General features: G+C 31.6%; 1 protein-coding gene across 1 annotated transcript; it reads left to right on the top strand.

Annotated features, from left to right (window-relative positions):
• The first annotated feature begins 11,266 nt into the window (after positions 1–11,266).
• On the top strand, positions 11,267–22,356 carry LOC126728800 (G-type lectin S-receptor-like serine/threonine-protein kinase RKS1). Its single transcript, XM_050434575.1, has 8 exons — positions 11,267–12,560; positions 12,867–12,875; positions 15,025–15,054; positions 19,385–19,569; positions 19,775–19,985; positions 20,134–20,371; positions 21,834–21,984; positions 22,069–22,356. Exons 1-8 carry the CDS (start codon positions 11,267–11,269, stop codon positions 22,354–22,356), a joined length of 2,406 nt encoding a protein of 801 aa, XP_050290532.1.
• The last annotated feature ends 1,000 nt before the right edge of the window (positions 22,357–23,356 follow it).

Here is a 23,356-nt window from a genome sequence, read left to right as displayed (position 1 = left end):
TCTATGGGTTTGATACACTGTGGTTTTGGTGTATTCTTGTTTCTAACTCATAACTTATAAACTTGGTTTACTCTTTTATATATATTGTTGATGTTATTCAGTATATATTGTGTTTTGTACCCATGTTGCTTATGTAAGCTTTTAGGGTTAATGTTTTATGCATGTTTGTAGCCTTTATGGTTTGTACCATGCTTTATGCAGCCTTTTATGCTTTGTTTATATCAGTACTTCCATCTAAATGTCTTGCATTTTGTTTTAAGTATTGTCACTCTTGTGCCCTTGTAGGATTGTTCCTAGATGCATATGCTTAGTGTATTATGCATTGGTTGAGTGTTAGGCATACAAGTAACTTGCTTTGTTCTTGTTAACTTGTATGTTCTAGGGTTCATTCCAAGTGTGAATGAACACTGTGATCACTACCTTGTGGTGATTACTTGGTTGATCAAGCTATGTTTTGAAACTTCACTTCATCCTTGCTTGATCACTTTAAGCCTGTTTCATATGCATTTCATACTTTTCTGCATACAATGATCATGGTGTATTGTTGTGTTTCAGGAGTTTCATGTTCTTATGATTCAAGTGCTTCACAGCTTCTAGAGTTACGTGTGAATGAGTTTTGTTCAACTGTTCCCAACTCACATGTTAAGTCTAGAGTCTGTTTTAGGGTTTTGTCGTGGAATAGCCAAAGGGGGAGATCGTAAGGTTGAATTTAATCAACCATCTTATTGGCTTTATTCCGTGCCAAATTTGCTTGTATTTCAGCATTTAGTAACCCTGTATTTAGGTGGGTTTGTTGTAAGGGTAGTGAGTGAGATAGAGTGTTAATTGCTTAAGAGTGTTAATTGCTTAAGAGTGTGCAAGAAAACAAAGACTTGCGACTTGATCTCACAGGTGGCTCGCGGCTGCAAACCGCCAGACGCAGCACACGTGCCAAGCATGCCAGAAGGTGAACATTCATGCTAGCTGGAGCACTACAAGACAAAACAGAACAACTAGCCATACGGTTATCTCGTAATTGTATCTCGCAACTCAGTCAAGTCACGAGGCCAAGCCGCAAGCCACCCCTGTTTTGTAAAACCTGACGTTTCACATTCTTCTCTCACCTCAGTATAAATACCCCTTATACCCAAAAATGAAAGAGAGCTTCCAGAGAGAATTTTGAGAGAGAAACCCTAAAGAAAAACAAAATTGATTCACCTACAATCTACACATTAGAGTCTCTTCAAATTCCTCAACTCTCTTCCTTTCCATTGTCAAACCCTTGAGAGGCATTTTACCAAAACCTTGTTCTCACCACATTCATCACTGTGAGAAGGTTGTTTGGTGTTCTGGGAAGCAGTTAGGAAGGAACCAATCTACATTGGTTGATACTGCGGTCTAGTAGCGGAATCCGGGAAGCTAGAAAAGAAAAAGGTTCGGTGCAACCTCGTTGGAGCAAGAAGCTTGGAGGGCTTAGGTGCACTAGGTAGATTAGACTTGGAGGGTCTATTGCTATCCATGTATCCCAACTACATTTTCTAGTAGATTGTTTACTGCTTGGAGGGCGGCAGAGAGGTTTTACGCCGAGAGCTTCGGTTTCCTCTTCGATAACACATCGCGTGTTGTCTTTGTGTTTGCATCTTCCTTCCCTTTTATCTTCGCCTTTTATTATCTGCTGTGGGTTGTGATTTTAATTTGGCTTAGATAGTTTTTCCAATTCTATATTATAGCTTATGTTCATTTTCCGCACACTAATTGTTTGACATAAGGCTTGAATTGGTTAATTTATAAATTGGGGGTCTAAACGTTCAAGGGTGTTTATACACATATTTGAACTTTCAATAATAAATAATGACCATTTGTCACTTTTTTTCCATAAAGAATTTTATAGTGAGGTTTGTTTAATTGGAAAGTAGACATCATGGGTTTCAATTCAAACATAAAGTTTGTGTAATGTGGATTTAAAATGAGTGAGTTATGACCATTTGAAATTAGGCCAGCAATATAGTCAAATTTATGGTTCTACGCATGGATGTTTGGAACCATGGTGCATTCCAAAATTTCTAAACTTCATTTTTAAGGGTCTAAAACTTCAATATTTAGGTTATACCACCCCCCCATACCCTTAAAAACATCCAAATGACTCTAAAAACCTCCAAAAACCCTAGTTTACTAATATATATTCTTATACTATGTCTCCAATCCAAAACCTAGCTAGAGAGATTTTATTTTATGTCTCCATCTTTTCTAAAACCCTAGTTCATGTTTTGTAAACACCTACACAACACCTAAGCACTTTTTTTTTTTTTTTTTAACTAAGGCAAAAAGTTTGTTTTCTAATTCGTTTTACAAAACCTTTTCAAAATATTTTGTTCTTAATTTGTGATACCTAAGTTCTTTTGTGTTCTTTTGACTATTCTCGTTATCTAAATCTAATCTCAGTATTGTAAGTACTGAGGGGCTGGTTAAAAGCTCAAACTATGATTCTAAAGCAAGGTGAGTCTCATTTCCATGATTTCTCACTTTGCTACATAAGATTCACTTGATTTTTTGTTTGATATTAGATTAAGTGTTCTTATTCGGATTTGTTTATGTTATGATATTTTTTATGATGTTAATTTGACCATGAGTTTATTTTATTAAGTTCTTATTGTTTTTGTGTTGTTATTTCAGTTTCTATGTAAGTTTAACATGTTTGTTTATTTTGTAAGTTTAGTATATTTATTTGAATTTTTTTTATGGTTATTTGTTTATGATAATGTTTTGTTTATTTTCTTTATGTTAGTTTGTATTTAGGGTTTCTAACATGCTTATTTGATTTATGTTTTAATATATATGATTGATCAAATTTGTAAAGATGTGATTTCTACAAATTCTATGCTAAGGATGCATACACATATTCAAGGATGCACATGCATGGTTTTGACCATGCATACACATGGTTGAGTATGTGTACGCACCCGAACCCAGATTAGTGGAAAATTCTTGTTTTTATTTAATTAATTTTTTTCACATGATATATGATTTTGTGTGACTTTGTTTTAGGTTAATTAATTATGTTTGATTGTTTTCCATGTTTGTTTTGGTCAATCTTACTGTATTAGGTTTAATTTGTGATATTTCCTTCTGTGTTTAATTTGATGTTAGTTTTTCTTTTAAATATTATCTGTTTAATTCTGTTTTAGTATATTTCCTTCTCTGTTTCATTGTGTTTCCTTTGCTGTGATGAAACCTTTAACATGTTGTGTGTGACCCTTTAAGTAAGGCTCCTCTTAGGAGTTCATAAGAGAATGAAATGGAATAGAATAGAATCATCATATGGGAATGGAAAAGAATGGAGTGGAATGAAATCAAGTAACCTTGATTGGATGTTTTAAAATAAAGGAATGAAAATGAATAGAATGTAAGTAATTTTGTTTGGGAGCAATTAGAGGAAATGGAATAGAATCATTTTATAACAATATTACTATTAGAGCCCTATTTTAAAATAAAGGATTGAATATATATTGGTGTATTTTGAGAGTTTTAGTAAAAAAAATCATTAAATTTAATTTCATTCCCTCCCATTCCTCTCAATTTCGAGGGGAATGAAAATTTGAGGTTTTAAGGGAATAGAGAGGAATGAGTGTTCCCTCCTACCCATTCCATTCCCTCCTACTTAAACTCACAAACAAGGGAATGAGCTTTCCATTCCCTCCATTAAAACTCCCAAACAAGGAAAGGGAAGAATATTCTAAAATTATTCTTTTCATTCCTTTCCATTTCATTCCCCCCTCCCAAGCGAGGCCTAAGTGCATGATGTATATTTAGGATTAGAATTTGGACTATTTTAGTACTCAAGTCAATTTTCCCGATTTGATATCTCTCAATCTGGATAACCTCTTATCGACCCATCTATTCCGAGACTTTAAGGAATACTTCTAGTCCAAGAAAGTATGTGCTTTTTGGGTCCAACATCCATGAGCAATTAAGAATCTGCACAAAGTTAGTACCAAAAGTGCATTTTTACTAGTTTTCCTTAACTTTTTAGACTTTCCGACTTCCGTTTTGATCAAATGAGGTATCATTGGAAAGCTTATGAGGTCTACTTTCCAAAGGTACTTGCTTTTTTTCTCCAAGTTTCAAATTCTATGAGCTTAAATCTTTTGAAAAAGGGGTAACAAACAAGATTTCATTTAAATTTTTCAGGTTTTTGATAATTTGGCTTTTTTTAAATGAAATTTTAGCAAATTAAGATTGGTACAATGGTATTTTGGTCATTTTGATCTCAAACATGAAAAATTGGATAATCTTCTATCCAATTGGGATAAACTCCTTAGTCTTAAACATTCTCATAATCACGTTATTAAAAAGGTAATTTTGCAATTTTTGTCAAAAACGAGATTTTGGCATGTCCGAGGTAGACAAAATATTATATCAACACCAGCCACCACAAGATTTTCTCCAATCTTTATACCTTTTGATCTTAATTCTGTCATGATCATTTGGAAATCTTGTGCTTGATCCACAACATATTTTCCATCCATCATTTGGTAACAAAAAAATCAACCGGTAGCATATTTCTTTGCACCAGCCTCTTTGGTATCATATTTTCTTGGTAGAATTATAAGTTTCATCATAATAATCATAGAAATGATCGGCAAGACAATTCAAAAGATAGAAGTGACAACTGTATTAATCTTTTGCATGCTTATCTATTTTTTCTTGATGAAGACGGAGTTCTTCCTTAATCATCTCATCAGTGGAAGACTTAGAAGGATTCTTCTCAATGAGGATATAGGCAACTTTCACTATTTGGATTGAGGTGCGATACTCGTTTTCTTTATAGAGATTCAAGCCCTTGGTTGGCTAAACTTATAACTGGTTCAAACCTTCTCTAACTTGTCTCCCCTAGGATACAACAACCCAAAAAATGTCATATGATTGGGCTGGTAGGTAGTGGGATCCACAAGGCTAATTTAATTCCAAAATTTGACACCTCCTCCCTTCACCCCTGCCTACGCAATTATTTGACTCAATATCTATTTTAATACATTTCAGCACAATAATTACCACACTTAAAAACAATAAAGGAGTCTCTTTCATTTTCAATGTGGGATTACACATTTTACTAATTTTTATCTTTCATATAAATTCCCACACCTTTACATTTAAGTTTCCAGTTTTATTCATTTTAATTATTTAATATTAAAATGCTATAACATAATGATGATGATGATGATGATGATGATGATGATGATGATATTATTATTATTATCATCATCATCATCATCATCATCAACCTAACATTGATAGGAGAATACAAGAAATGCTCTCTCTTTTTTTTAACTAACTCTATTCATACAAACACAGAAGAAAAGGTTCGCTATTGATTCAAATGTTGTACTTGCAACATTGAAACAATTTTGTCTTCTCCATATGACTATATCTCCAGAGTCAATAATTTTATATGAGGAACTATTGAATCATTACCACAGGGCATAGAGGGGGAGGTCATATTTAAAACTCGATAGATTTCGAAATGGCTAAAACACCCAACTCATAATTGGTGAATTTGTAGCTTCAATTCCTACTGTAGTGTCAAATGGATCCATTTGACATTACTAATTAACAATTTCTTAATTTATAGAGACAAATAAAAGTTTTATATAAATCAAAATGTGAGAGAGATAAAAAGATGCAAGGTCGTTTGGATCGACCCCTGGATGCCAAAGGCATTTTTAGGGTGGCCCAATTTTTTTCTCCTTTTGTTTTTGAGAGAGAGAGTTTCAACTTATGGCGACCACTCCTGATGATAGCTCTTTATCATCAGACCAAGACACCAATCAGTTTCAGGATAGCAAACATTCTGGATTATTATATGATGATTTTAAAAATTTCCATATATATAGAAATAGAAATAGATAGACTAGAATTTCAAGGTAACAGTTTTTGTTTTCTACTTTCAAAAACTTGTTTTTGGGAATATAAAGAAAAAAAAGTTTTCTTGTATTTTTGAAATCAAAAACATATTTGATAAGTTGAAATTAAAAAAGATAGTTTTTTGAAGAAAAAAAAATAGAAATTACTAAAATATATTGTCATTAAGATTTGAACTCTAATGCTAGCTTATTAAATGAGATAGATTCATTAAATTAAATGCATATTTTCATTGACTTTTGAAAATTAGAAACTGAAAATAGTCTTTTGCATGTTTTTAGTTTATTTCACAAATTGAGTTTTGAGAACAGTTTTTGTTTTTTGTCCATTTTGAATTGCCAAACAAGTTTTTTAGTCTCAAAAATAGAAAATTGTTTTTGGAAACAGAAAATAAGGAGAAAAGACAGTTACCAAACATACCCTAATTATTTCATTTTTAGGTTGTGAGACCCATTCAAATGAAAACACAATTTTTTTTTTTTTTTTTTTGGTTTTGGAAACATAAAAATTATGATTTTTATTTTAATTCTCAATTTTGAAAAAAAATAAAATAAAAATAGTTACCAAATATAGCCTAAGATTTTGTTATGAGTTTAAGAGAAATGCGATAAAGGAATTTTGGCGTCATTGGAAAAAATTAACTTGTCATCAATGTTTCCCTTACCCGTATAAACATGACAGATTGTTTTGAGTATAAATTTGACAAAACCTGCACTAAATGCTATCTAACATTATTCGAACCCTTAAAATAAATAGAAGTGCTTCATCTATAATTTTTTTACAATAAATTTTAGGTGGTAAGTTTTTATTGGTTTTAATTTGGAACCCACTACTGAAATTATTTTTGTCCACTAGCAATAGTTAGTCAAAAGAAATTTTAGTTTGGAGGGCCCAAATTACATATTCATACACACATACATTTACACAGCTACATTTTTACCCCCTAACAATAATATACTCTTTTCTTCTTTTTTTTCATTCAACATTTTTAGTCTAAATCAAGCACTGAAAAACAATTGGAAACTTAACAACAACAATAACAATAAAAGACTTAGTCCCAAATTGAAAAATAAAAATAAAATTTATATGTGTGTGTGTGTCCAAGAGAAAATTTCTTTTTAAATATTGTCTCCCTAACACTACATATCCTCAGTGTAGTTTTTTTCATTTAATATTTTGTGACTAACTAATTAAGTATTCACAAACAATTTGAAACTTAACAAAACCAACAAAAAGACTTAGAGTGCGTTTGGGAAGCGTGTTTTGCGCTTCCCAGACGCGTTTGCATTTCTGCCTTCTTCTTTGTTTTTTTTTTTTTTTTTTTTTTTGCCGAAAAGTTTGACTTTTCAACATATTTTCAGTCATATGTGGGTCCCGTGTACTGTTCACGGACCCACAAATTTCACTTTTTAACAACTTTTTCATTAAAAATAGGTCCCACGATACTATTTACACATTTAAAAATTATTTTGCTACAGTGTTTTTCAGTTTTCAGTTTTCAGTTTTCAGTTTTCAGTTTTCAGCTGTATCCAAACGGACCCTTAGTCCCAAATAAAATAAGATAACTCTAAGACAAAATTTATTTTATTAAAAACTTACTATTTGAACTCAACAACTAAAATTTACCAATTAAGAGAGGAAAAAACTAAAAAAATTGAAATTTACAACTATTTTTGTTATAAGGTGGGTAGTTTGTTGTTATTAACAACTATTTTTTGAAACCCAACAATTAGTTGTTCAATTCTTTTTTTGCAGGGGTCAAATATTGATTTTAAGGTCTAATATTTTTAAAAATTGCAAAATATACATACATTATGAAGTTTATTTTTATATTTTTTTGGGAGGGGGGGGGGGGGGGGGGGGGGAGGGGGGCATGGCCTCCCATTGCTAAGTATAGCTCTGCCCTTGACTACTTACAATACGCAACTTAAAATTTATTATGAAAGTGTTATCAACATAACATTTCTCTTAAAAATAAATTAAGATAATATACAATGGGATGTTGGAGTAAGGGAAAAAAAGTGTATACTTTGATTTTTTACCACCTGTAACTTTACCACCCTTAAAAGTCAAGACCTTGGCCATCAAAGTCCAAAAGACCTTGTTCTCGAAGAAAAAGACGTTAAGGTGGAACTCTATAAAAACGAAAGAAGACTTTGAAGAAATTTGAGTCAAGATATAAATTTTTGAAAAATTGCCTTAAATTTCTATTGCGACTTGGAAAACTAAACGAGTTTCTATTTTTTAAATTTGACAATATTTTTGGTTTATTTGGTGTGGAAGAAAAAACTATTCTTGAAGTAGAAGGAAATCCTATTCATTGTATAAAAAAAATAAATAAATAAAAAGAAAGTAATATATTCCCTATTAACCAATGAATATAAATTGACAGTATTGCAGAGAATATAATGGCTTTGGTCCAAGGGTCCTCCCGTATGGGAAGATGAAAAAGTTGTAGAATTGAAAGTGAAACCAAGAGAGGAAAAAATGATTTTTCACTTAGGAGGTAGCGCAAAGGAAGAAACTACAAGGTTTGGATTTTCTTTACAAAAGTTTTTTCGAAAACACACAAATCAAAGAGAATTTGTAACGTTTTAATTGATCTTGCAAAGTGAAGAAAAAGAAAAGGTATTGCCAAAGTGTGAGCCTAATAAGAAGAAAAATAGTGTTTGTGAGAGCAAAGAAAACAATAAGACTTTCTTTAGCCGTGAGAGGCCTTTTGAATGCCACAACCGCTGAAAGTTGTTGTATTCAAAATAAGTGAAGATCTCAGATAAGTTCGCATAAATTTCTAAAAAGAGATATTATTATATATGGAGTGGGTCTCAAGTTAGGCATAATATTAAGAAGGGGCTATTGTAATTGATTTTATAATTGTGGATTTATTCATAGTTAATCCTATGGTTTTTCAATTCAAGGAGAAATGTTTTTTCATGTGAATCTTTATGCTCTTGTGTGCAATTATTACTATTTTGATCTTTACATTTTGAAATTACTTTCAATTTGGTTCATGCTTTTCTCAATAATCAACTTGGTTCTTGTTATTTTTAACTTGCTGTCAAGTTAATCCCTACAGTCAACTCACTTACGTGTCAAACAATGCGCATTGTTGACGCACTTAAATTTATGTGGTTAATAAAATAATAAAATTTTCTAATCAACATTAAAAAATTCCACCCATCATTTAAATAAAAGAAATCCAAATAACAAAAATGATTAAAAAGTAAAAAACTTATTTTCTTATATTTCACTTTCTTGGCCACTAAACACAACAAATACAAAGAAAAGAGTAATGCTAGTATTACAACTTTTGGCACAACTTGCTCACATGGCAAGTCATGAGTGGTGGAGTTGTAGACCTACCACTTTTACTCTACTACTCATGACTTGCCATATAAGCAAGTTGTGACAAAAGGTATGGTCCTAACATTTTCCCAAAGAAAATGGTGATGTACACACACACACACACAAAAACAAAAACAAAAAAAACAAAAAAAAAAAAAAAAAAAAAAAAAACCCTCTTCTATCTCCATAAAAATATCATTCCAAATTGAAGTGTGTATCAAAGATTTGGTTCAACCCCGTCACTTTATTAGCTTCATAAGATCTTCTTCCGCCTTGGTGTGCATTTGGGTTCAATTAATACTGAATTTTTGCTTAAATTTTCTTCTGTTTGCTGGTTTCATGTTCATAGCAAAGAAGCTCATTTTCTAGCTTCGATATCTTATTTCTTCACACGACCATGTATTGTTTTTGGTCCAAAAGCTATGAGCAGGTACTGTTTACGATCCTACTCTATGTTTTTTTGCTTATTGTGGTTCCACTCTACTTTTTTTTTTCTTTTTTCTTTTTTTTGTTAGAATATTTTCAACAAAAAAAAAAAAAAAAAACATTCAATTTATTTTATTTAACTTTTATGTACAGTACTTTAAACAAAAATTTTTCAATAAAAAATATAAGCTATTTCCAAATGAACACTTAAGTGGCACAAGTATAAGGAAAATTCTTAGGTATTCTCGGAGTATGGAGAAATGATACTCCCTCCTTTTACATTTATAGTGGACCTTATCATAAATTTAATGAATAAACTCAATTATGAATGTGAGAGGAGAGAGCATTATTCTCCATACTCCGAGAGTACCTAAGAATTACTCCAAGTATAAGTCAAGCCACATTCATTACGGCTGAAGAGCAAGGTATTTGTTGAGAATAAATTTTAATAATGGTATAAAATCCGTTACTCATTATTTGTAACAACCACCCCTGTATTAATTGACTGCTGTGAGATTCATGGAAAATGGGAATAGAAAAATAGAAGTTTCTTAAGTAAGCAAAATTAATGGCTTGACTAACGAGGGTAGGGAGTTTCAATACGAGAAATGCTAAGATCACAATCTATGGTACAATTTTTGTCACAACTCGTCATATGGTAAATTTTGAGTAGTAGATAAGTGAGTCACCTACTTTTTTTTTTTTTTTTCACCACTCATAATTTATCACATAGCAAGTTGGATAAAAATTGTGTAATCAATTGTGATCCTAACATTTCTCTTTCAATATCATAAGGTAATAGTAAAATTATAAATAGCAAGTAAATGATAGAAAAAGACTAAACAGTGTGGGTTTGAAACTTGAAAAGAGATTTGTTTGGTGAGGTAGGTGGGTGGAAGAGCTATATTATGTTTTACATGTACGAGTCCTCCTCCTTACATGAGGGTAGACTCATCATGTTTTCTATGGGGTGGGGGCTCTTACAATTGGAATTCCAGGTTTTTTTTTTTTTTTTTTTTTTTTTTTTGGAGCAATTGGAATTCCCGGTTTAATATAATATAAAGGACTATAAATAATTCAGAGAGGGAATTGCCTTGCTGCAACTTCCTTTGCCTTCGCTTCCTTCCCTTTCTTTTACTTCTCTTTTTCCCACTTAAAAGTTGAGACCCACTACCTATCCATTATTCCTAGCATACCAAATTGCCCAGCTTATCATTGCCCTTAAATCGAGCTCGTGTTACTAGCATTCAATTGACACCCGCTGAAACAGCACAAAAAAAAAAATCCCTGTCCTCCAATAGCCATTTCTGAAATTTTCCGTTCATCAGGACCCTAACATTCCTAGACAAAGGGCAACTCCAAAGTACATGTATCATTGACTCATCAGTCTGCTTGCAAATCCCACACCTGGGTTCCACATCTACACTTCAGTTCCGTAGGTTCAGAAGTGTTCCACATCATCTCGGACTTCCCAACCTCCTATCACCCATTACCCAACTTTCATGCATCTAATACCAACACCTTAAATAACCTTATCTACTCAACCTCTTTTTCTAGTTAGCAAAAAGACCTACTGACAATCTTACTCGTCATGATCATGTACTTTACTAAGGGGTTTCTCCTTCTACACACGTTGCTTGCATTCCTTATTCCCCAGTTTGACACTTTACAAGACACCTTAACCATCAGCAAACCCATCAGAGATGGTGACCTTTTAGTCTCTAAAAGAGAAACGTTTGCACTTGGTTTCTTTAGTCCCGGAGAGTCCACCAACCGCTATGTTGGCATTTGGTTTTATAAAGCTCCAGAACAACCCGTGGTATGGGTTGCAAACAGAGACAATCCTATCACTGATAATTCGGGGGTTCTCTCAATTGATCTTCATAGAAACCTAGTGCTCTATGGCGAGGACAAAAAACAACCCATTTGGTCCACAAATATTGTCACAAAATCAAACAACAAAACTACTCTTGCTCAGCTCAATCATTCAGGAAATCTAGTCTTGTTTATTAATGAAACAAGTGACGTACTATGGCAAAGCTTTGACAATCCAACTGATACATTTCTTCCAAGCATGAAACTTGGATTGGATCGAAAGACCGGTCTAAATCGAATACTAACATCCTGGAAGTCCAAAGATGATCCAGGAATTGGGAATTGCTCCTTCATTCTCAATACCAATAGCTCCTCCCCAGAGTTGTTTTTGTATAAAGGTAACACTTTGTGGTGGCGTTCTGGTCATTGGAATGGTATTGGATGGAGTGGAATACCAACATTGTCAAGTAATGATTCGGTCATGAATTTCAAATTATTTAACAACCATTATGAGACTTCTACAATTTGGGGTTTACGTTACCCTGGCGCATCATTATTCTCAAGATTAGTGGTGAATGGATCTGGATCAATTCAACGCTCTGTAAGTGCAATTTCAGATCAAGAGTGGGACATTCTTGGGGCACTGCCATTAGACCGGTGTGACAATTATGGGAAGTGTGGTGCATTTGGTATGTGTCAAGTTCAAAATGGTACTGAATTTGAGTGCACTTGTCTACCTGGGTTCGAACCAAGGTCACTAAGTGAATGGTCTGCGAGAAATGCGACGAGTGGGTGTGTGAAGAAGCATGGGAGGGCATCCGTTTGCAAGAGTGGTGAAGAGTTTGTGAAGGTGGAAAATGTGAAGCTTCCGGATAGTTCATTTGCACGAGTCGATGAGAAGCTGAGTTTGAAGGAGTGTGAGCGACGATGCTTGGAGAATTGTTCTTGCACGGCGTATGGAGGAGTAGATGTGAAGGAGGAAGTTGGATGCATGAGATGGTATGGTGAATTGATGGATACAAGAGTGTTGGATGGAGGCCAAAATTTGTATGTACGTGTTGCTGCCTTTGAGTTAGGTACATGACAATTTACTGAGACAAATTATTTGAAGCAATTTTTTATTTTATTTTTACCATACATGCACACAACAATATCACTTTTATATTTTTTTAATAAGTGATTTTATAATTGATGCATGATAAAAATAATATTGGGAGTATGCCTATTTAAGGTTGATGTTATTATAAATTTATAATTACAATTTATTGTCTTAATTGTAAAAATAGTTTTCAAAAATTGTGCACCATTCTTGTTGCATAAATGGAGAAATTTTCTTGTTTCCAGATCATTTCAAGGGGTTCTTTGCCAACAAGAGGAGGCAGGCAATTATGGTAGTGGCTCTGGTTGTAACTTCATTACTAATTTTCCTCTGTGCACAATGTTTAATAAAGAGGAAAAGAAAAGGTATGCGCAATTGCTTAATAAATTAACGTGTGAATTATAAGAGTGATACTATACTTATTATAGACTAGCAAAGTGCCCCTGTGATAAGATTATAAACTGCCATGTGAAAAATTATATAGAATATTCAAAATATACTGAAGTAATAACATTAAATAATGTCGCAATAACATGAAGCAGTTTTTGTTGAATTGAAGGGGATAATTTTTTTTAATCTCAGGGGTATGAAGAATTTAGACTATAGTATAATTGTCATAATTTTATTTTTCTTTTGAGAAAGTCATAAAAATTAGTTGAAGTAACAAATTCATCATGAAAAGAGAAAACTTAAAATTGCACACAAATGTCCATTACACTTTTTCACTTAAAGTAAAAAGTAATTAAGGATAAAATAACAACGAAAGAATATTGTATTTTAAATAATGATAAAAAAAATTTATTCCATTCCATATTATTGATATTTATTATGTGGTGTAATAAGTTGTTTGTTTGCTTAATTATAGTTTTTGTTTCATTTATGCTTTGGAGTTAGCATATGATACCCCCTCAAAAAAAGAGTTAGCATATGATATATATTTATGATATCATTTTAATATTTAGTTGGCTTATGAAAATATTGTAAAATTTTTATGATGTAATGTTTAAGTTATTAGAGTATGATAATGATAGATTAAATGAAATATCCTTCTAATAGGATTTTAATATGATATATATGCATGAAATATGCATATATTTTGAAATATTAAAATATTCTTATTAAAAAATATTTTAGTTCTCAACTTGGGGTCATATTGTGTAGTATGTTGAACACATCTAGCAGTTTTAAATACAACCTGTCTGATTCTAAAAATAAAAATAAAAAAATAAAATAAAATAAAGAAATTACAACCTGTTTCCTCTGCATATTTTATTGGGATTCAGATTCTCTAGATTTCCTAGGGTACTCTATTAGTAGATTTCTTTAAATTATAATCACTCTTTAATAATTTAATGGTCAAGATTCCGCTATGTCAGCATTCCACTAACAATATTATTAAAATAATAAAATAATGTTACAAACAAAATAATTAAGATTATTGCTAGTGAAATGCTGACATGACAGAATCTAAATTATTAAATTATTAAAAAATAATTAAAATTTAAAAAAATCTATTTAATAAAATATTTTAAAAAATCTGAATCTGAATCCGTTTGATTTTGCCTGTGCTTTATATCCTTATCCGGCAAATATGCCGAGTACCTCACAAGGAGGCGGGAACCACACACTGTAGGGCCCACCTCTCTCTGATACAGGATATACAAAATCGTGCTTTAGGCTAGTGTGTCTCCATAAAAAAATCAATTTGTTTTAACAGCTTAGTGGGGAGGGCTTCGGCTTTACGATGGACAATCTTTCACCAAAAAAATTTAAAATAAGACTCACACGACTTTGACTTTTTTTATTTTAATCTTTTTGTGGAAAAGAGTGTAAAAGAGGTACGCTGAAAGCTAAATAAAAAATTATTCTGGCAATTACCATTTGACAGAACCTAATATTCATAGTCTCCCACGTGATATTTCTGAATTCTAATATAATTTTTTTTTAAACTAATATATATAATGCATATAAATAATTAATATTAGCATTTAAGCTATTAACACCTTCAATGAACTAATATTTTAGCATAAATATAATCTTTTTTTTTTTTTTTGTGATGCGAGCATAAATATAATCTTAGTTGAGATAGAAGTCTAAAAGAAAAATAATATGCTACTTAACAAAACTTATGGTCTCGGGGATGAGCCTCTGTTTATATATATATATATATATATATACAAATTTTTATGTTAATTTTCAAATATAAAATAAAAATATAATTTTGATATTTCGTTTATTATGATGTTGATTTAACAGTAATTATATATATTGTCACACTACTTTTAAACTCCATAATAAAATTAGTTATAATTTTAGCATTTTCCAAGCTATAATGAATTAATAAGGGATATATTATTTCGCCGGAATCTTAATATTTCACAAATAATGAATTAATAATCTACCAGGAATAAATCTATATTTGGTTGGAAAATTAAAAAAAGGTAAGAAAACAAAATTTGGATGGGTATATAGTAGGCCGCTGAATTCAATAGGCAAGTGAGACAACCGCCAAAACTCCCTAAATTTTAGCCAATAAAACCCCAAAAATTAGCCGTCACTAAAGGTATTGTAATTTCCTTTATCAAAGCAAAACTAGAAAAAACATCTTTAGAATATAGAACTCATTAATCTCCTACTCATATAAGCTGAAAATCTCTGTTAATAAAATAAAACAAAATTCAAAACACGAAACATTTAATCTCAAACCTCAAAAACAAATTGTACGTTACTGGAAAGTGATTTTCGTTAAGTTTCTTCGATGGGCTTCAGATCTTCTTCTTCGGTGAATTGAGTCCAGCAGTCCACTACTTCAGGTTTGGAATTCCTCTAAAACCTCTGTTTCATGCTTTACTTTCTCATTGTGTTTTAGGCTTTGTATGAATTGATGGAAGAGGAGAGGAAAGAAAAGAAAAGAAACTTTCCTTTGTTTGGTTAAAAAGGAAAACAAAAAGAAAGGAGAATGAGAGGAAAAAGTCTTCTGTGGAGTCCATTATTTTATTGGGAGAAAAAAATCTTTAGTGCTTTACTTGGTAGCTACCTGCTTTATTGTATAGCTATTACTTTTTTTTTTTTTTTTTTTTTTTTTTTTTTTTTTTTTTTTTTTGAAAGGGGAAGTATGGCTATTAGAGCATCCACCTCTGGATCTCATATCTCATCTTATTTTACCATCTCAAAAAGTTACTTTATTATTTATACCATATCATTTTTCAATATACTCAACATCCCAACTTTTATTTTCCTATTCTACTCGTTAAAAATAAAAGTTGGATTCAGACACGAGTCTCATTCTGTCATTTACTGATTGATTTACAAATTGGGTTGGGCCTGTAGGTTGGGAAGTTGAGGTAGCGTAGGTTTTATAGAAAATTAAAAGAAGAAGTAATCACGGGGCCCAAGTACTAGACACTTATTTCACTCAAAAAAAAAAGACGTACTACATACTTATCTTATCTAACTTTTTTTATAAATATATATAAAAGTTTGCTTTTTAATTTCTTCGTTTCTTTATATATGGAGGTGGTCCACCATCCACATCCATAATTCTATATACTATATATATTTATCTTTTTTTTTTTCTTAGCATATAATATTTCAATTGTTAAAAAAAATATTATTTTTTGGGAAAAAAAAATAAATGTAGAACTCTATTAAATAAATTTATAATTAAATTTATTTAGAGATATCAAATATTTAATTTTATTTAAAAATTTTAATCATAGTTTGATATAAATATTGTCTTAATGTTGAATGTTCTTCCAAATGGATATTTATTATGATATTAATGATTTAGAACTAATTTCGAAACTAAAAGTTTTAATACAAGTTTTTTAAAATAGATTGAAATATTCTACTCGACATACTAAATTGTATAATAAGACTGTATATATATACTTTTCAAATGCTTGTATTGCTTTCAAAATATTACTAGCAATACTTGTTACATTGCATCTTGAATATAGAAAATTTTGAAAATAAGAATTGATAAATTCTATGGTGACGGTTCAATAGCAACACTACAAAGTGCCACTATAGAAAGCGCAGCTATAGTAAGCGCCGATGAAGCTATAGCGGCATTTTTAAGATCTATAGCAACATTTTGTAAGCACCGCTATATCCCTTGTATTTTGTAGTTTCATTATATGCATATAGATATCATTAATTGGATGGGACAAGTATTTTAACTTAACTAGGATCTCCTAATATTTTCAAGAAAGAAATTGAAGGGTTAACTTAGGGTCTTATCTGTAATTATAATTTATGTTTTCATTACAATTAAGAAGACAATAAATTCATCTCTTTTTACCTTGAAATCACCTTCATATATAGTATTTTTATTTAGGACAAAACTTAAGTATAGTATTTTAAGTACTATTCCTTAAGTTCCCCTCTTAAGATTCACTATGTGGCTACTTAAATAAAAAATATATTTTCATCTTATGAGAAAAAATCCACATAACAGAATCTTAAAAGAAGAATTTAAGGAACAGCACCTAAATATTGTACCTAAGTCTTGCTCTTTAACTTAACTAGGATCTCCTAATATTTTCAAGAAAGAAATTGAAGGATTAACTCAGGGTCTTATCTATAATTATAATTTATGTTTTCATTACAATTAAGAAGACAATAAATTCATCTCTTTTTACCTTGAAATCACCTTCATATATAGTTTTTTTTTTTTTTTTTTTTTTAGAGAGTTTTAACTTATGGCGTCCACTTCTGATGATAACTCTTTATTATCACACCAACCAATCGATTTTTGGTGAAAGCGATGATTGAATCTTAGATCTCTTATTCAACCAATCGGGAAAATTACACCAACCTCCTATGAAGGTTTACAAAATAATACTTCCCAAACGTCTTTGAGGGTTTACAAACTAATACTTACCAAATGTTTCAAGATATAATGCTCCCCCTTGAGATTTGCTTATATGCAACAAATAAATCAACGTTCTCTAACACTATGACTTTTCTAACGAAGAAACAACTAAGTCTACACTACTTGCATACAAAGAACAGAAAACTAACAAAACAAAACTTTCTACAAACTACGCAACCCTCATTTAACTTATGATATTCTTGTAGCAATTTCACAACCCCCTCAAAAATGGAAATTGGATGGACTTGGATATTCTCAAAATGAAACTTGACATGATTACAAGTTTAAACCATCATTTGTAACCGTTCTTGCATGAGAGGGCAGCAAGGGGAGGACAACCCACATTGTTCAATGATGTTACTGCAAGTTCAACAAAGAACGACTTTCAGAAGCCTGATGAAGGTAAAAAAAAAAAAAACTAAATTTACCATTTTTCAACAAACAATTTCTCTCTTGCTAAATTTGGGGATACTCTATGGCCAAATTTAGGGATTAAAACACCTTCAAGGTGTCAATTATCAAACCACTTGAACAATTTTTCACCCTTTAATCAGAACTTGCACTAACATTTAGGATTTTTGTCCAACCCCATCATTAGGCTCAAGGAACTCTCATTATCCAGAACCACTTACTTCTTAGGACAGAGTAATACTTGTTAGTAGGGGTCTTTGCTTTGTGGTGCGTTACGGTGCGGTTTTGGGCCATTTTTAGCACTGCAATTTGCAGTGCGGTTTAGCTAAAACCATAATTGCACCGCATCTTATTTTTGCGGTCACATGTGTGGTGCGGTGCGGTGCGTTGTGGTGTGGTTTAGAGTTTAGCCAAAATCAAAACTACACTGCACCTCATTTTTGCGGTCACATATGCAAGCGGTATACAAGATGCGGTTTGAACGGCTTGAAGTCAGTATATTTTTCAAATTTTTGGCTTTTTCTACCCTACCCAAAAATAATTGTTCCCTAGTTTAAACTATTGAGCTAGTTTTTCTTTATTTTGGATTAGCTTTCCTAGTCAACACTTGTTAGGGTTATCAAACTATATATATATTGAAAACTAAACTATTAATAATATATTTTAAATTAAAAATAAATAAATATCTTAATAATATATAGAGAGGATGCAATGCAGTGCGGTTTGTGCTGTTTTCTTATTAGAAAACCGCAAACCGCATTATACCATGCAATGCACTGTTATTTGCGGTGTGGTGCGATTATGCCATTTTGCGAGCAGTTTTGATTCGGTTTGATGAACACCCCTACTTGTTAGGGTTCAATAAAAGCAACCCAGTGGGGTATCCTGTCAATGATATAGAAAATTACAAACTTCAATCTTCCCCTTATTTTCCTCTAATTTTATAATTATGCTTGTGTGAATTATAATTTTTCTCCTATTATTGATGCAATTGAATGTTTGTATGTATGTATAAATGTTTCTGTTAGGGGACTACAATTTGACTCCCTACAACCACTCTAAAAACAAGCCTGCGTGCCGTGATGTCAAATGCCATAAAAGATTTGAGTGTGTCTTCTTCATCACCAATTGGTTTTGAGGTGAAATGGCATAGCTCACGATCCGACAAATGGTATTGGAGACAAAGTCATGGGTTCGAGTCACGGGAGTGTCATTGTGAGGGAGGGATTGTTGGGGGGACCACATTTTGACTCTTTACAACCACTTTAAAAAATAGGTCTGACAGTTTCCTATTCACAGGAACATAATAAAATCCAAAATATTTCCTTTATAAAAAATCCAAGTAAGCCAAAAGTGTAAACTCACGAGAATCTTTAGATTTTAGGAATAAAAATTCTTGCCAAGCAAACAGTACCTTTTAGTGTATTTCCTCAGTTTCGTTAAATAGGGCTTTTAAGTGGGAATTCATAATTGGACAAATATGGTAACTTCATTTGTTACTTGTTTTATGACAGAGAAGAGGCTAAGCACTGACTCTAGTTTACCAAGCTTCGAAGACTCTCCAAGTAGAAGTGAATTCGATGGATCTAAAAGCAATTCAAATTTTCCAATATTTGATTTGAAGACCATTATTGCAGCCACAGATAACTTCTCTGCTACTAATGAGCTTGGCAAAGGTGGTTTTGGCTCAGTTTATAAGGTAGTCTCCTAGAAATAGTCCTGAAAATTGCTTAATCTTATTTCAAGTGTGTTAATGCATCATAAATTCCATCCAAAATGTTTAAAGGCATTCATTGATCATGAATTCGTTTGGTGAAATTGGGATTGCCCTAATAATTCACTAAGTTGAATTTCTCTCAACAATTATGCACTATGACAACATGAAATTTGGACTTTAATTTCAGGGTTTGCTACAAAATAGAATGGAAATAGCAGTAAAAAGATTATCAAAATTCTCAGGACAAGGAGTAGAACAGTTCAAAAATGAAGTTGCACTAATTGCTAAACTCCAACATAGGAACCTCGTGAGAATCTTAGGTTGTTGCATTCAAGCAGAAGAGAAGATGTTAATCTACGAGTACTTGCCTAATAAAAGCTTAGACTCTTTTATTTTTGGTATGTTCTTTTTTCACATAAAATTTGCTCATCATCATTAGAAAGTAGTCCTCCAGTTATAAACATATCAATTCCTAATAGTTGAGATTATATATATATAGAAGCATGTAAGCATTAATTCAATCTAATCCAAAATCTCTTGATTCAGATGAAACAAAAAGGTCATGTTTAGATTGGGGAAAGCGATTTAAGATTATTTGTGGAATTGCTCGAGGGATCTTATATCTTCATCAAGACTCAAGATTAAGAATTATCCATAGAGATTTAAAGGCCAGCAATATTCTACTTGACAATACTCTGAATCCAAAAATTTCAGATTTTGGTATGGCTAGAATTGTTGGAGGTGACCAAATTGAAGTTAATACAAATCGTGTTGTTGGAACATAGTAAGTGTGCCAGAAAACAAAGATATATTTATATTTTCTTTCCAATTACTTGACTACTATTTTCATATATAGAAAAGAGTACAAATTGCAGGTCTTTCTAAGAAAAATTTCAAGAATATCTTCATAATTATTTTTGGACACAAGGCTAGTTAAGCCTACAATTACGACATAATGATGCTGCAGAATAAATTGTGAAACAATAGTCAACATTACTACTCTACTCTGATCAATGGGTTGTCAAGCCATGGTCAAGATGCAGAGAAGGAGATAAAAGAGAGCTATAGCAACTCTTGATAAAAAAAACTAAAGATTTTCAAAGGTATAATACAAAAGGTAATCAAAGGTATTATACAAAAGATTCTATTTTTTCCAAGGTTCTTATACACCCTTTTATAATAAAAATAGGTGAAATAAAAGTCCACCTACTGTAAATTTTGAGCACAACACATGTAATTATTAAGTACTTTCAGAGTACCATAAATGCGTGCTCCCCTCTCTCACATAATTGTGAGTCACACTAATTTAATTTATGGTGGGATCCACAATTCATGTGAGAGGGGGGAGTACGCATTTATGGTATTCCTAGAGTATTCAATAATTTTCCGCACAGCACAAGAATGATAATAATGATAAAAATAAACATGGAAAGGAAATCAACCTAATCCTAGTAAAGAATTCAAATTCAAATAAGATTCCAAAGTCAACTAAAATGCTAACAAGAGAAATAAGTTAAAGGAAATCGATTAAGGAAGTGAATTTTTGCTTTCCAAATTTTTTACTTTTTGACTTTCGCTAAAGATAGACATTGTCTTTTTAATTTTCACTAGACCCCAATTTGCCATAGATTAGGAGAATTATCATAGAATGTACTAAAGTTGAAGAGAAATACTATGTTCATAATATTTTCATAACAAATCAAAATTAATAGCTCCTCCACTAAATACATACTTGATTGATAGATTAGCCTTAATCAAGGGACATTATCTTTTAGATACATCTGCTTGCTAATTTTTCTCTTTAACTTCGACAGCAGATTGCCATCATCTCCTTGATTCTTGCTAACTTCCAAATTTCTTGAAAAGTAATGCTACAGCTACAAACTATTTTACAATGTTTTTACAAAATGTTAATGTGGCCAACCTTTTATTGGTTTTCGTCCAGGCCCACCATTAATATTATTTTTTCATTTTCCAATAATCACTCATCACATTAGCAATTTGTAAAATAGTTTGTATCTCTAGCACTATTATTTCCCAAATTTCTATTGCAAAATATCCTCATGAGATGTCATTGTGTCATTTTTCATCTTGTGTTTCTCCTAATATTATATGCTTTGTTAGTGCCCAAAGGCCATCTTTGATCTTCTTCATCTTTTATTTTATTTTATTTTATTTTATTTTATTATTATTTTTTTAAATAATGTGCAAGGCATAATGGTTTCATTTTCATTGTTTTGCGACAGTGGTTATATGTCACCAGAGTATGCAATGCAAGGAATATTTTCAATAAAATCAGATGTATATAGCTTCGGAGTGTTGCTACTAGAGATAATTGTTGGTAAAAAGAATGGTACTTATTACCATAATGGTCCCTCTGCATATTTGATTGAACATGTAAGTGCATGTGCATGTGCCAACAATGACTACAAAATTAGGCTTATATTATTTAGCCTAATATGATGAATATGTTGGTTGTAGGTTTGGGACCTATGGAGAGAAGGAAAAGTAATGGAAATTGTGGATGCATTACTAGGTGAGACATATCCGGCTAATGAAGTTTTGAAATGCATTCAAATCGGGCTTTTGTGTGTGCAAGAACATGCAAGAGATCGGCCAACCATGTTAACAGTTGTTTTCATGCTGGGTAATGACACAACTCTTCCTTCTCCAAAACAACCAGCATTTATTTCGACAAGTGCTAACAATAGTAGAGACATGATAACATCAGAAAATGAAATATCAATTTCTGAAATTGATGGTCGTTAAAACCCCAAACTATATGGAGCAGGGGCAGAGCCAAGGGGATTGAGAGGGGGGGGGGGTACCGCCCAAAAAATACCTTTAGTTTTTTTTTTTTTTTTTTTTTTTTTTTTTTTTAGGGTGAAAAATATACCTTTAGTTATTAAATAAATTATTGAGGAACCTTAAGTCCTCCACTAGATGCTTTGCATTGAAATTTTTTTTAGTTTGTCCCTACCATATTATAAATTGAACATTTTATGGGAACACATTAACCAAAATAATATAAATCCACTTATATTGCACTCAGTATCCATTTAACTACTAATTGTTTCATTCATAACTTGAGTTTTGGCTCTAAAAAAAATTAAAAAAAATAGATCACTCATGTTAGAAATATCTCAATACATAAATACAATATTATGAAAAAGCTTTTTTGTGTAGAGTTTTATCTATATATATATATATATATATATACACATTAAATACACTTAGTATTTGAATGAATAGCTTTTAATTTTTCAAATTGGTCTTCATATAAATTTGTGTAAGTGCATATATCATATATAAATTTTGCTCCCCCTCAACTCAACTACTGATATGGAGCAATGCACTAATTTGTTGCCATTAACGTAGGATTGACTTCCTCTAAGATTTCTCTATACTATTTTTTTTTTTGTATGAATATAATACTTATAATGTAAAATTATTGCCAACAAAAAAGAAAAAAAAGAAGAAGATAATTTATATTACTACACAAAATGGTATAGTCTAGAAGTTGTGATGAAATCAGTACTATCTTTTTTAGCTACTTAGGGTACGTTTGGTACACTAAAGAATAACTAAATCATAGGAATAACCATTACATTACAGCATCTATTACAATCTACCAAACATGCCCTTAATTTGCTATTGCTATGTACTTTTTGAAAATTAATACACCAACAGTTATATGTGTATGTTTTTGATTGCGCAAACTGCAAAGCCTATTGATACGCTCTCTTATGGCTGCCATATATGTAAGTTG

This window comes from Quercus robur, chromosome 5, assembly GCF_932294415.1.
Source record: "Quercus robur chromosome 5, dhQueRobu3.1, whole genome shotgun sequence".
NCBI classification, from domain to species: Eukaryota; Viridiplantae; Streptophyta; class Magnoliopsida; order Fagales; family Fagaceae; genus Quercus; species Quercus robur.
The sequence above is the reverse complement of the archived record's forward strand: the minus strand, read 5'-3'. Positions and strand labels throughout refer to the sequence as shown.

Coding starts and splice junctions, on each gene's coding strand:
- LOC126728800 (XM_050434575.1), top strand. CDS start 11,267: ATGTACTTTACTAAGGGGTTTCTCCTTCTACACACGTTGCTTGCATTC. Junction 15,055..19,384: donor AAAATTTGGATGGGTATATA/GTAGGCCGCTGA, acceptor GTTTTATGACAG/AGAAGAGGCTAAGCACTGAC. Junction 19,570..19,774: donor GTTTTGGCTCAGTTTATAAG/GTAGTCTCCTAG, acceptor CTTTAATTTCAG/GGTTTGCTACAAAATAGAAT.